We start from the raw sequence: 15713 nt of genomic DNA on the forward strand, positions 1-15713 counted from the left end.
GTTTTGGTCACTTACGTATGTTAGCTTCTGGGGAGAATGCCGCCGACCCGGGGGAGGAAGAGGAGTGTCGAAAGGGAGGTGTTGAGGGTGGTGTAGGGGTGCGAGGCCGTCTGCTCTCTGGTGGTGGCGTGGTAGGCCGCTGGGTCATTACTGCGTCTGTAATGTATTCAAATATTTCCGCTACCCTCTTATGTCCCGTATGCAGTTGAAAAATTGTAATCTATGATTGTTAACTTACGTGACGTCACGGACTGTGGGCTCCCGCTGGTGCTGGATGCTGTGGTGCTGCTGGCAATGGCAGGTACCTGTTGCTGCCGCTGTCTCTCTACACAGAAAGTTTACAAACGCAATCTTTAAAAACACATGTAGAGTGCTGCAGATCAAAGCTAACAATATACTGAAACATAAAATTTATATCACACTTCACAGGGGTGCGAGGGTGCATGGTCGCAACAGATGGTGGAGGTGTGGTAGGCCGCTGGGTCATTACTGCGTCTGTAATGTCTTCAAATATTTCAGGTACCCTGTTATGTCCCGTGTGATGTTAAAAAAAATGCAATAAATGATTGTGAACTTACGTGATGTCCCGGACTGTGGGCTCCCACTGGTGCCTGAAGATGGGGTACTGGTGGCAATGGTGTGTCTGACTTGCCGCCGCTGTCTCTCTACACCTAAAGTAAAGAATCACAATGTTTACACACAAATGTTGAGTGCTGCAGAGCAAAGCTAGTACTAGTACTTGCCTCGCCTTGCCTCCGCACGCAACTCCGCAAACATTTGTGGCGTTTTATAGCGGAGGTCAGCCCATTTTTTACGCAGCTGAAGCTGACTGCGGCAGACACCAAACCTCCTTTCCATCATTCTTGTTATTTGTCCAAGCACTTCTCGCTTGTGGATGTGTGGGTGGGCAGGGCGGCTCTCCAGACCCTCGTAATCCATGGCATCCATCTGGGAAATAAAAAAAAGGAGTTCTGGCTGCCCCAGAGGAGCAGAACGCATTCTCGCCGCCATTTTAGATGGAATGACCCTGAAGAGCAACGCCCAGAGGAGGAGCTGCGCTCCGCCGTCCTGCCGCGCCATTGGCATCGCAATAGCGTTGCCGTTTATGAACAGCGTCACATTTGTGACGACTGAGCGTTAAGAAAGGAACGCACATAGTAAATGCCGTTCGAAGTATCGTTATATAACGCCGGAGCGGCACGTTAAGTACGCTCGTGGTCTATGACGGCGTGATGACGTTACAGCGTTCCTGCGTGCCTGCCCTAGCTTGTTTTTGTCCCCTGACATCGTGATAATGGCTGCCAGTCGCCGTGGTCCACCTATGGGCATCCCAGAGCTCAAGTTCCTTATTGGAACAATGGATAGGATGCAGTATGAAACCACAGGGATGGTGCTGCACCGCAACCAGCACAAGGAGGAAGTTGTCCGTGTGGTGTCTGAGGGCCTCAGGAAGCGGTTTGGGATAACTCGGACCAAGGCCCAGATTGTTAAAAAATGGGGCGATCTCAAGTCGAAAAGCCCAGAGCGCCTGCAGGAGCTTCGCCAGGAGATTAGCAGAGGTTAGTACTCAGGTACCCAAAAGTATGTTGGACAGCTATGGGACAGTTTGAATGTTGCAGAGCCACTATGTGCCACAGCTATGGGACAGTATGAACGTTGCAGAGCCACTATGTGCCACAGCTATGGGACAGTTTGAACGTTGCAGAGCCACTATGTGCCACAGCTATGGGACAGTTTCTACGTTGCAGAGCCACTATGTGCCACTGCTATGGGACAGTTTGAACGTTGCAGAGCCACTATGTGCCACAGCTATGGGACAGTTTCTACGTTGCAGAGCCACTATGTGCCACTGCTATGGGACAGTTTGAACGTTGCAGAGCCACTATGTGCCACTGCTATGGGACAGTTTGAACGTTGCAGAGCCACTATGTGCCACAGCTATGGGACAGTTTCTACGTTGCAGAGCCACTATGTGCCACTGCTATGGGACAGTTTGAATGTTGCAGAGCCACTATGTGCCACAGCTATGGGACAGTTTGAATGTTGCAGAGCCACTATGTGCCACAGCTATGGGACAGTTTGAACGTTGCAGAGCCACTATGTGCCACAGCTATGGGACAGTATGAACGGTGAAAAGTACTATGTGGCACAGCTAACTGCTGACCGAACTTTTTTTTTCCTTCACAGAGGCAAAGAGACAGCGCCGCCGTAGACACGAGGCATCACACACCGCCTCTGAAGTCCCAGAGCCCTCCGGGTCAAAGACAACTGATCCTAGTAGGTTCCCACAATAATGTGATTTGGGTTTGGTTGCAGGTCCCCTCCTCCCCCCCCCCCCGGCAGCCAGTGTTGCCATATATGCTGACAGACCTTTTTTTTTTTTTTTTCCCTTCACAGAGGCAAAGACACAGCACCACCGCCGCCACGAGGCTTCCCGCCCAGCCTCTTCTGGCTCTGTGCCCTCAGGGTCAACTCCTCCAGATCCTAGTAGGTTCCCACAAAAATGTTATTTGGATTTTGTTTCTGGTCCCCTTCCCCCCCCCGGCAGCCAGTGTGGCCATATATGCTAACAGACCTTTTTCAAAAATTTTTTTTTTTTTTTTTTTTCTTCACAGAGGCAAAGACACAGCACCGCCGCCGCCACGAGGCATCCCGCCCAGCCTCTTCTGGCTCTGTGCCCTCAGGGTCCAATGTCCCGGAGCCCTCCGGGTCAACTCCTCCAGATCCTAGTAGGTTCCCACAAAAATGTTATTTGGATTTTGTTTCTGGTCCCCTTCCCCCCCCCGGCAGCCAGTGTGGCCATATATGCTAACAGACCTTTTTCAAAAATTTTTTTTTTTTTTTTTTTTCTTCACAGAGGCAAAGACACAGCACCGCCGCCGCCACGAGGCATCCCGCCCAGCCTCTTCTGGCTCTGTGCCCTCAGGGTCCAATGTCCCGGAGCCCTCCGGGTCAACTCCTCCAGATCCTAGTAGGTTCCCACAAAAATGTTATTTGGATTTTGTTTCTGGTCCCCTTCCCCCCCCCGGCAGCCAGTGTGGCCATATATGCTAACAGACCTTTTTCAAAAATTTTTTTTTTTTTTCTTCACAGAGGCAAAGACACAGCACCGCCGCCGCCACGAGGCATCCCGCCCAGCCTCTTCTGGCTCTGTGCCCTCAGGGTCCAATGTCCCGGAGCCCTCCGGGTCAACTCCTCCAGATCCTAGTAGGTTCCCACAAAAATGTTATTTGGATTTTGTTTCTGGTCCCCTTCCCCCCCCCGGCAGCCAGTGTGGCCATATATGCTAACAGACCTTTTTCAAAAATTTTTTTTTTTTTTTTTTTTCTTCACAGAGGCAAAGACACAGCACCGCCGCCGCCACGAGGCATCCCGCCCAGCCTCTTCTGGCTCTGTGCCCTCAGGGTCCAATGTCCCGGAGCCCTCCGGGTCAACTCCTCCAGATCCTAGTAGGTTCCCACAAAAATGTTATTTGGATTTTGTTTCTGGTCCCCTTCCCCCCCCCGGCAGCCAGTGTTGCCATATATGCTAACAGAACTTTTAAAAAAATTTTTTTTTTTTTTTTTTCTTCACAGAGTCAAAGACACAGCACTACCGCCGCCACGAGGCATCCCGCCCAGCCTCTCCTGGATCTGTGCCCTCCGGGTCAACTCCTCCAGATCCTAGTAGGTTCCCACAATGATGTGATTTGGATTAAGTTGCAGGTCCCCTCTTAACACCCCCCCCCCTCCCCCGGCAGCCACTGTTGCCATATATGCTGACAGACCTTGTTTTTTTTTTTTCCTTCACAGAGGCAAAGAGACAGCGCCGCCGCCGACAGCACGAGGCATTCAACAGCGACTCAGATCCAGAAGTGCCCTCCGTGCCTCAACATTCTAGTAGGTTCCCACAATTAAGTTATTTGGATTTTGTTGCAGGCCCACTCTTTCACCCCCAACCCAAACAACAACCCTCCCCCCCCCCCCCCCCCCCCCTTTGCTTATTTTTTTTATTTTTTTTCATTCACAGAAGCAAAGACACATCGGGAGACTACAGTGTTATTAATGTTATGTTTTTTGACCCACAGCTCTCGTCACTGTCAACAAAGAGGATATTGAAGCCGGCATAGACAAGTTACTCCACACTATGGCACATATTCAGGAGCAGCACAATGTGGCAATGGAGGAGCTGCAGAAGCTGCGGGACATGTGCCAGCAGTTGTAGGCGGGCCAATAATCCATTTTTTGTTGTTCCAATTAAAAGATTTAGTTAAACTTTCATTCGATTTTTTTTTTTTAGTTAACTGTACATGAATTTGTTACGTTAATTTGTTCCCTCATACAGTGCTGTGATTGAGACACACCAATCAAAAAGTAGTGATAGAATGTATAATAAAAGCTTTTATTTCAAACATTATTTTAACAAGACAAAAAAAAAAAAGGGATGTAAAAGTAGTTAGGAAATCACAAATTATGATACGACGATTGTTCCGGCTGAAAATTTTGGTGCCTGATGGGCGAAGCCATATGTAAAGGTATTGGTGTGTAGGAGTTATTAGGGGGTGGCTGGCCGAAGTGGGAAACGTGAGGATTGTGTCGCATCGATGTCTGACCCTGTGACCAACCATTGAAATTTGATGGCTCTGTCCGCTGTATTGGCCGGGAAGAGACCAAACAAGTGTTCTTGTCCAAATCGCCATCAGTACCCTTGTTTACTGCTTCCAGAATCAGACGCTCTGCTAGTATTCTTTGGTTGTCGTCCATTTTTGCCAGTTTGTCAACCACATAGTGTCCAAACCCCTCTAACGCAGGGCTAACATTTCTTGTCAACACCTTCTTTGCCAGGCTCAATAGTTCATTTGAGGCGTCTGAGGTGGCTTTCCGTTTTCTTTGAACTTGCCTCGATTGACTCCTGGCAGGTGCAGCCTCCACTAGATCTGTTGTTGTGCAGTCCTGTGAACAGTCAAGTGTACTCTCCTGCGCACTGTCATCCTGGGGGGGGGAAAAAAAAAAAAAGTTATGAACCCGGCAACAAAAAGTAGTACCACCATAACCGCATCCAAACTATATATTCGTAGTAGGTAACAAAAAGATTATAATATATTTGATGCTTAGTAATATTCTTTAACCCTCCCTTTTATTGAATACTTTGAACTACACTGTTCTGACTGCTATGGGAACCTGACCAATATTTAATAGTCTAAATAGTCTCAACAAGAGTACATCGGCAGCTTGACGCGATACTATTTTCTATATTGCTTCGATGGTATGGTTTACATATATCTCCATTTCATACATATTACGTTCCCCTTATAATTCTTGACTGCAACAGGGTTACTTATGTGTACATGTTTTTGTAACAACTTTAAACTGATGTGATAATCAGAAGTATAAAACCTAAAATGCAGAGAAAAATTATGTAATTATAGGACACATTGGTGAACTTTCGTCCAAAGAGCTACTTACTTGTTGCCCTTGTGACTCCTGCTCGGCGTGGTTCTCCGAAACTATTGGTTCCACAGGTGCCAACAATCGAAGACACGTTGAAGTCCGTGGCACCTCTTGGTCCCTCAGAAAATTAAGATGCTCAAAATACCACAGTTTTGGCACATAAACTTCTTCAGTGGAAGCTCCGGACCTTGTAGTCTGAAGAACCTTGTTCAGCTCCTTCCTCCAGACCGTGCGGAGCGCCTGGATTTTCTTTTTAATAACTGCTTCGTTAGCTGCCTCATCTGGTGCCTGACGATTGTAAAGCTCAATGAGCTGTAAGTAACCCTCCCTCCTCTTTTCCCTGTTACAATACTCAGGAGATTTTATTTTCCAGAGGCAGGGAAAAGACTGATAAATCTCGATGAAATCCCGGATGAACTCCACACGATTTGACATCTAAAAAGTAATTAAAAAAAAAAATTACATGGTTGACAAAGCGTCCTATTAACAATACTTTTGCCAGTGTGCCAAACGCTTAACAACAGCAGCCACACAAAGCGCTCATGCCTACCATCGCTTCTTCCATCTGCCGCGCCTATAGTCCACCATAACCCAAAACAGTGTACCGCCCGCTTCCCTACAGCAGCCACACAAAGCGCTCATGGTGACCATACATTGTACCATCTGCCACGCTCTAACTCAACAGACACAACCGGTCATAAGCAGTCACAACAGCGTACCATCCGCATCGCTTCAGCGGTGGAACGAAGCGGTCATGCCGAACAAACTGAGTTCCATCTACCACGCTGTAGCCCACCAGTCACGACCAGTCACAACAGCGTACCATCCGCATCGCTTCTTCAATCTGCCGCGCCTATAGTCCACCATAACCCAAAACAGTGTACCGCCCGCTTCCCTACAGCAGCCACACAAAGCGCTCATGGTGACCATACATTGTACCCTCTGCCACGCTGTAGCGCAACAGACACAACCGGTCATAAGCAGTCACAACAGCGTACCATCCGCATCGCTTCAGCGGTGGAACGAAGCGGTCATGCCGAACAAACTGAGTTCCATCTACCACGCTGTAGCCCACCAGTCACGACCAGTCACAACAGCGTACCATCCGCATCGCTTCTTCCATCTGCCGCGCCTATAGTCCACCATAACCCAAAACAGTGTACCGCCCGCTTCCTTACAGCAGCCACACAAAGCGCTCATGGTGACCATACATTGTGCCATCTGCCACGCTCTAGCTCATCACACACAACCGGTCATAAGCAGTCACACCAGCGTACCATCCGCATCGCTTCAGCGGTGGAACGAAGCGGTCATGCCGAACAAACTGAGTTCCATCTACCACGCTGTAGCCCACCAGTCACAACCAAGCACAACAGCGTACCATCTGCCACATTGTAGCCCTCCAGTCACAACAGTGTACCATCCACTTCGCTTCAGTGGTGGAACGAAGCACTCATGCCGTCCATACAGCGTTCCATCCACCACGCCCAAGCGGTTTACATACCTCGAAGCAGCGGTGCAAAGCGTGGTATATTCAGCGAGGTACAAAATTCCGATGTCCAGGTCCACCAAGTGTCCAAGTACGAAGTGAAGAAAGGAAATTTTGAAAGCAGTGAAGTGGCATTGGGAACAATAGCGCTCAGGTGACAAATTTTCCAACCAATTGTGTGCACAGAACCTTTGGCCTATCACCACACTAACTAGTGGCACAACACGCCCCTTGTGAACAACGTCACGCACAGATTATGCAAAATTTGCTCTGAATCGTCGTGTGTGACACGACCGTACGACTGTCCCATACGACTTCTACATCGCAAATACGTCATGAATTTATCGCTTCAGCGTCGTGCATCGTGTAGTGTGACCGCAGTCTACGATGTTTGAAACGATAATTAAGCGACGATGCAACGTCACAAATCGTGCCGTCGTAGCGATCTAAATTGCACTGTGTGACGGTACCTTAATGCAATTCTGAAATAAAGAACAAAATAACATTGATCCTATGCTCCTATGCACAATCCAGCAATATATAAAAAAAAAAAAAAAAAAAAATATTCATTTAAACCACAAAGAACATTGCACTCCAACTGAACTAACGCTGAGCAAACAACACTGCCACATTGATTAAATTAAAGAAACAATGGCAGAGACAACCCAATGCCAGAGTACAAAAGCCTAAAGATAAGAAAACTAATCTACAACAGACCCAATGTAGTAATCCCAAAAGAGTTTTTTTTTTTTTTTTTTAAAAGTACAGTATGCATGGAGCAACACAAAAAACACAATAGATTTTTGAAAGGAAAAAAATAACAACCCCCAAAAATTAAGGGCAGAAACATTAATAACACACCATAGTAACATAGTAACATAGTAACATAGTTAGTAAGGCCGAAAAAAGACATTTGTCCATCCAGTTCAGCCTATATTCCATTATAATAAATACCCAGATCTACGTCCTTCTACAGAACCTAATAATTGTATGATACAATATTGTTCTGCTCCAGGAAGACATCCAGGCCTCTCTTGAACCCCTCGACTGAGTTCACCATCACCACCTCCTCAGGCAAGCAATTCCAGATTCTCACTGCCCTAACAGTAAAGAATCCTCTTCTATGTTGGTGGAAAAACCTTCTCTCCTCCAGACGCAAAGAATGCCCCCTTGTGCCCGTCACCTTCCTTGGTATAAACAGATCCTCAGCGAGATATTTGTATTGTCCCCTTATATACTTATACATGGTTATTAGATCGCCCCTCAGTCGTCTTTTTTCTAGACTAAATAATCCTAATTTCGCTAATCTATCTGGGTATTGTAGTTCTCCCATCCCCTTTATTAATTTTGTTGCCCTCCTTTGTACTCTCTCTAGTTCCATTATATCCTTCCTGAGCACCGGTGCCCAAAACTGGACACAGTACTCCATGTGCGGTCTAACTAGGGATTTGTACAGAGGCAGTATAATGCTCTCATCATGTGTATCCAGACCTCTTTTAATGCACCCCATGATCCTGTTTGCCTTGGCAGCTGCTGCCTGGCACTGGCTGCTCCAGGTAAGTTTATCATTAACTAGGATCCCCAAGTCCTTCTCCCTGTCAGATTTACCCAGTGCTTTCCCGTTCAGTGTGTAATGGTGATATTGATTCCCTCTTCCCATGTGTATAACCTTACATTTATCATTGTTAAACCTCATCTGCCACCTTTCAGCCCAAGTTTCCAACTTATCCAGATCCATCTGTAGCAGAATACTATCTTCTCTTGTATTAACTGCTTTACATAGTTTTGTATCATCTGCAAATATCGATATTTTACTGTGTAAACCTTCTACCAGATCATTAATGAATATGTTGAAGAGAACAGGTCCCAATACTGACCCCTGCGGTACCCCACTGGTCACAGCGACCCAGTTAGAGACTATACCATTTATAACCACCCTCTGCTTTCTATCACTAAGCCAGTTACTAACCCATTTACACACATTTTCCCCCAGACCAAGCATTCTCATTTTGTGTACCAACCTCTTGTGCGGCACGGTATCAAACGCTTTGGAAAAATCGAGATATACCACGTCCAATGACTCACCGTGGTCCAGCCTATAGCTTACCTCTTCATAAAAACTGATTAGATTGGTTTGACAGGAGCGATTTCTCATAAACCCATGCTGATATGGAGTTAAACAGTTATTCTCATTGAGATAATCCAGAATAACATCCCTCAGAAACCCTTCAAATATTTTACCAACAATAGAGGTTAGACTTACTGGCCTATAATTTCCAGGTTCACTTTTAGAGCCCTTTTTGAATATTGGCACCACATTTGCTATGCGCCAGTCCTGCGGAACAGACCCTGTCGCTATAGAGTCCCTAAAAATAAGAAATAATGGTTTATCTATTACATTACTTAGTTCTCTTAGTACTCGTGGGTGTATGCCATCCGGACCCGGAGATTTATCTATTTTAATCTTATTTAGCCGGTTTCGCACCTCTTCTTGGGTTAGATTGGTGACCCTTAATATAGGGTTTTCATTGTTTCTTGGGATTTCACCTAGCATTTCATTTTCCACCGTGAATACCGTGGAGAAGAAGGTGTTTAATATGTTAGCTTTTTCCTCGTCATCTACAACCATTCTTTCCTCACTATTTTTTACAATAATACCGACAGGGCCGGAGACAATAAAAGGCCATACAACGCCATACATCACAACCAGAAACATACAACAATGTCTTTACACAACCACAGTGCTGAACATAATACACAACTTGCAATAAAAAATTAATAAATGTAATAAAAGGGCGCAGAATCATTCTATACTACCATACTTTACAATAAAACCGACAGGGCCGGAGACTATTAAACGCCATCATATAACGCAAGAATAAAACATCACAACTGAATACAAAAAACACCACCAAACCAAAAAATGGAAAAGAAAAATCTATCCTGGAAAGAACAATAATCAAGGCCGCAGACAATGAAACGCCATCCTATACAACACCATACATCACAACCAGACTAAAAATACCACAATATCTTTAACCACAGTGCAGAATATAATACACAACTTGCAAAAATAATTTTAAAAAACATGTAGAAAATGCACAGAATCATTCTATACTTATATCTCTGGACAGCGGATGAAAAGACAGTATTGTAGTGTGTCTAGTCTGTTGTGTAGCCTGCAGCAGAAGTGACAAACAATCCAACATTTTCTTTATATATGGGGGATGTTTTTCTCACTGTTTGCACTGTCTAGACACTGTCTAGACACTTTTTTTGTTTCATTTTATCTAACGACGCATGCATCGCACAACGCACGCACGACGCACACCCGCGACGCAAGTGCGTTGTCAATAGGTTTCAATGGGAAATTGAACGCATTGACGACGCACGAGCGACGCAAGTGCGACGCGTGCGTTTTTTGGACGCTAAAAAAATGCAACATGGTAGCGTCTCCGAAAACGCACGACAACGCAACGCATGCGTCCCCAATGATAAAGATAGGGGCGCATGATGCATGCGTTGTCGTGCGTTGACGACGCAGCGTCGTTTGACGCTAATGTGAACGTAGCCATAATGATTTTGGCGCCTCTTATGCTGCCATGCCCCATCATTAAGACATGCGTGTACAATGCCAGTCCTAATAAATTGGCCCCATTATGCTTCTCTTGGAAGCTGTCTTGCAGTGCCATCTCAGAACTCAATCAAATTCGGAGTGCAGAATCCATTTTCCTTGAGGCGACAGCAAAATGGGAGTGGATTCAGATGGATGCAAGATGTATTCCCTGAACACTAATTTCTTGAGAAGGTGAAATTCTTTTATTAAAGTGCTACAAGCATGTGTAAATATAAGTAGGTGCTCCTGGATTGCGAGAGGTGATGATTCGATCCATGATGATCTTTATGAAACAGTCGCCTTGAGGAGTCACAGCACTCTCTGAAGACGGCCATCAAGAAGTGGCTTAAATTTGGCACAACACTGACATTACCTAGAAACTGGATGACCCTCAAAACTTGATGTAAAGTCAAGAAGGAAATTGGTCCCAGAGGCTGATAGCTATAGGCCTGTTTCATAGCAATATGGAAGAACCTAACTAATATGTCAGCAAAAAACGTGCGGGAAAACGTGTTATGGTCTGATGAGACCAATGATGAACCTTTTGGTCATAATTGCAAAGATATGTTTGCTGGAAGGCCAACACTGTGCATCACCAAAGGAAAACCATACCCACAGTGAAGCATGGTGGAGGCAGCATTATGCTTGGGACTGTTTTTTGGAAGCCGGAGCTTGGGCTGTAGTCACGGTCGGCGTTTGGGGCTGGCAAACAAGGCAGATGCCAAGTGCCCTCACTCACAAAGGGGAGCCCTGCATCTGTAGCCCCCTTGGGAAGTGCATAGAAGGTGTACAGCATTACTTACAGTGAATAATGTTGTACATCCTCTGTAGTCCCGGAGCGCATCTCTCCGGGACTACAGAGGATGTACAACAAGGGGGGGGGGGGCAGGAAGCTACCTGCAGCCCCGTCTGTCTGTGTTCCCTGCTACTCATCATGGCTGCTCCTAAACTACCGCCCTGGGATCTGCACAAGTAAATCAGCAGGATCTGGTAAGTATACATATACAGAATATATGTACTGTTAGGTCCATATATATTTGGACAGAGACATTTTTCTAATTTTGGTTATAGACATTACTACAATGAATTTTAAACAAAACAATTCAGATGCAGTTGAAGTTCAGACTTTCATTTGAGGGTATCCACATTAAAATTGGATGAAGGGTTTAGGAGTTTCAGCTCCTTAAAGGGAACCTGTCACCCCGAAAATCGCGGGTGAGGTAAGCCCACCGGCATCAGGGGCTTATCTACAGCATTCTGTAATGCTGTAGATAAGCCCCCGATGTTACCTGAAAGAGGAGAAAAAGACGTTAGATTATACTCACCCAGGGGCGGTCCCGCTGCTGGTCAGGTCAGATGGGTGTCTCCGGTCCGCTGCGGCGCCTCCCATCTTCATTACAAGACGTCCTCTTCTGATCTTCAGCCACGGCTCCGGCGCAGGCGTACTTTGCTCTGCCCTGTTGAGGGCAGAGGATAGTACTGCAGTGCGCAGGCGCCGGGCCTCTGACCTTTCCGGCGCCTGCGCACTGCAGTACTTTGTCTGCCCTCAACAGGGCAGAGCAAAGTACGCCTGCGCCAGAGCCGTGGTTGAAGATCAGAAGAGGACGTCTTGTAATGAAGATGTGAGGCGCCGCAGCGGACCGGAGACACCCATCTGACCTGACCAGCAGCGGGACCGCCCCTGGGTGAGTATAATATAACGTCTTTTTCTCCTCTTTCAGGTAACATCGGGGGCTTATCTACAGCATTACAGAATGCTGCAGATAAGCCCCTGATGCCGGTGGGCTTACCTCACCAGCGATTTTCGGGGTGACAGGTTCCCTTTAACATGTGCCACCCTGTTTTTAAAGAGACCAAAAATAATTGGACAATTGACTCCAAGGCTATTTCATGGACAGGTGTGGGTAATCCCTTCGTTATGTTATTCTCAATTAAGCAGATAAAAGGCCTGGAGTTGATTTGAGGTGTGGTGCTGCATTTGGAAGGTTTTGCTGTGAAGTAAACATGCGTTCAAAGGAGCTCTCCATGCAGGTGAAACAAGCCATCCTTAAGCTGCGAAAACAGAAAAAACTCTGTCCAAATATATATATACCTAGCTGTATCTGTGTGTATACATGTGCAGTATATAGTATGATTGTGTATATCTGTGGTGCGTGTATATAGTGTGTCTGTGTGTATTTATTATATATGTATACTGCATGTTTGCAGTATATTGTGTAAATATATAAAATGTATATGCATATGAGCATACTGCATGTACTGTATATAAACTGTTTCTGTGTGTATATGCTTTATATATGTGCTTTTTTTCTGAACATGTCCATCTGTTCCAATAGCCACAGAAAAATGGATACTTTTACATGAAAAAAACACAAACTAAGACTCTAACAAAATAAATCAGACAGTTTCAGAAAAAAACAAATGGAACTCATTTGAACTCTGCTTGTACCAGTGCAGTCTGTGGCCCCATAGGGGGATTATGTAAATCCTAGTTTAGGGGGATTCAGGCAGAAGCGCAGTGTGGACAGGGCTTATTATACTACTAGATGGTGGCCCGATTCTAACGCATCGGGTATTCTAGAATATGTATGTATGTATGTATATAGCAGCCACATAATATATAGCACAGGCCACGACATATTATTGAATACCCGATGCGTTAATACAGGACACGCAGTATATAACACAGCCCAAACAGTATATAACACAGGCCACGTAGTATATAACATTTCCCACGCAATATATAACACAGGCCACGCAGTATATAACACAGCCCATGTAGTATATAACACAGCCCACGCAGTATATAACATTGCCCACATAGTATATAACACTGCCCACGTAGTATATAATACTGCCCACTTAGTATATAACACTGCCCATGTAGTATATAGCAGCCATGCAGTATATAACACAGCCCACACAGTATATAACATTGCCCACATATTATATAACACTGCCCACGTAGTATATAGCAGCCATGCAGTATATAACGAAGCCCACACAGTATATAACACTGCCCACGTAGTATACAACACTGCCCACGTAGTATATAACACAGCCCACACAGTATATAACATTGCCCACATAGTATATAACACTGCCCACGTAGTATATAACGCAGCCCAACAGTATATAACACAGCCTTCGTAGTATACAGCAGTGTGGGCACCATATCCCTGTTAACAAAAATAATTAAAATAAAAAATAGTTATATACTCAACCTCCGGCATCCAGCGAAGCTGTGTCCATGCACACGCAGCTGCCGCCAGTTTCCGTTCCCAGGATGCATTGCGAAATTACCCAGATGACGCAGCGGTCTCGCGAGACCGCCAAGTCTTCTAGGTAATTTCGCAATGCATCTCTGGGAACGGAAGCTGGCGGCAGGTGCGCGCGGCACGGCGGAAGATGAGAATAGCAGGTTTTTTTTTTTTTTATAACATTAGATCTTTTTACTATTGATGCTGCATAGTAAAAAGTTGGTCACACAGGGTTAATAGGGGCATTAACGGAGTGCGTTACCCGCGGCATAACGCGATCCGTTAAAGCTGTCATTAACCCTGTGTGAGCACTGACTGGACGGGAGTATGGAGCGGGCGCCGGGCACGGACTGGACGGGAGTAGGGAGGGACTAATTCTCGGCAGTACTGTGCCCGTCGCTGATTGGTCGCGGCAGCCAAGACAGGCAGCTGCCGAGACCAATCAGTGACGTGGGATTTCCGTGACGGAAGTTGCAGACAGAAAGACGGAAGTACCCCTTAGACAATTATATATATAGTGTGGAATAGCAAAATATGGCATCATATGTGAAGGTAGCAAATGTAACAAAATACAGTATGTGTAAAGGACTAAAACATGGCTCTACATCATATAGATCAGAATCATATAGAGGAAGGCTCTCACACCGAAACGTACGTAGGGTCTCCTGCATCCTAGGTAAACATCCTATACTTTACATACTATAACATGTGCTCTCCTATACTTACCTTTGTGACATTCCACTTGTTTACCTCATACCCATGTTTGGATTTCATGTCACTTTCCTTGCCACATTGTGATTCACTGGTTATAGTTTTACCTTATACCTTTTCATGCTACCTGTAAGATATCTTTGTATTCCTCTGTTATATTGCACGGCATCATCTTATGGCTAAGTTTGATATATTTTTTTACTGTTTTTAAACTTTATCAAAGTAATTTTTTTACTGATTCTTTCGTCACTTTGGTCATTTTACACCACTTCCTCTATATGATTCTTTTGTATGGAATAGTGCAGTCTACTATACTGTTCCGCGCTGTCCCAGTACACCAGTCAGACACGGACACCGGCCAAGAGACACTTTTTTTTTATAAATCTGTTGCACTTCTACATTCAGCATTTCTGCATTTTTTTCCCTATTCAAATGAAAGGGAAACAAAAAATGCAATTGAAAAAGCTGCAAAAAGCAGACTGCGGCAACCCCCCAAACAAACACGCCCTACCAACCTAGGAAATCCCCTCTCCGCCACCTCCCAAAAACACCCCACCAAATAACCTGACAAGCGCAGATAGTTGATGGTTGATTTGTATAAACATATTTAACAATAATAATAAACAGAAGCACTTTAACCCCTTAGCGACCGCCGATACGCCTTTTAACGGCGGCCACTAAGGGTACTTAAACCACAGCGCCGTTAATTAACGGCGCTGTGGAAAAAGTAAATAGCGCCCCCCAGAGTCGGATTTTCTCCGGGGTCTCGGCTGCCGGGGGTAGCAGAGACCCCAGAGAACATGATTCGGGTCGGTTTTTACCGACCCCGCTTTTGCGATCGCCGGTAATTAACCGTTTACCGGCGATCGCAAAAAAAAAAAACGCGATTTCTTTTTAATTTCTCTGTCCTACGATGTGATCGCACATCAGAGGACAGAGAAATGGGGTCCCAGGTAGCCCCCAATACTTACCTGTCTCCCCCGGTGCTCCTCGTGGCTCCCGATGGGCGCCACCATCTTTTTCCGGCAAAAAAATGGCAGGCGCATGCGCAGTGCGCCCGCCGGCGCCGGGAGAGTCTTTGGGGTCTCGGCTGCCGGGGGTAGCCGAGACCCCAAAGAACATGATCGGGGTCGGTTTTACCGACCCGTTTTGCGATCACCGGTAATTAACTGTTTACCGGCGACCGCAAAAAAAAAAAAAAAAAGTAA

At 45.7% G+C, this 15713-nt stretch overlaps 1 protein-coding gene across 1 annotated transcript; it reads right to left on the reverse strand.

Annotated features, from left to right (window-relative positions):
* Positions 1 to 4359: 4359 nt before the first annotated feature.
* LOC138637543 (uncharacterized) lies at positions 4360 to 6138 on the reverse strand. The gene is made up of 2 exons (XM_069726324.1): positions 5445 to 6138; positions 4360 to 4970 (listed from the first exon to the last, which is right to left on the reverse strand). The coding sequence occupies exons 1-2, from the start codon at positions 5862 to 5864 to the stop codon at positions 4443 to 4445; spliced, it is 948 nt and encodes a 315-aa protein (XP_069582425.1). The 5' UTR covers positions 5865 to 6138; the 3' UTR covers positions 4360 to 4442.
* Positions 6139 to 15713: the final 9575 nt, after the last annotated feature.

This window comes from Ranitomeya imitator, chromosome 5 (genome assembly GCF_032444005.1).
Source record: "Ranitomeya imitator isolate aRanImi1 chromosome 5, aRanImi1.pri, whole genome shotgun sequence".
Lineage (NCBI taxonomy): Eukaryota > Metazoa > Chordata > Amphibia > Anura > Dendrobatidae > Ranitomeya > Ranitomeya imitator.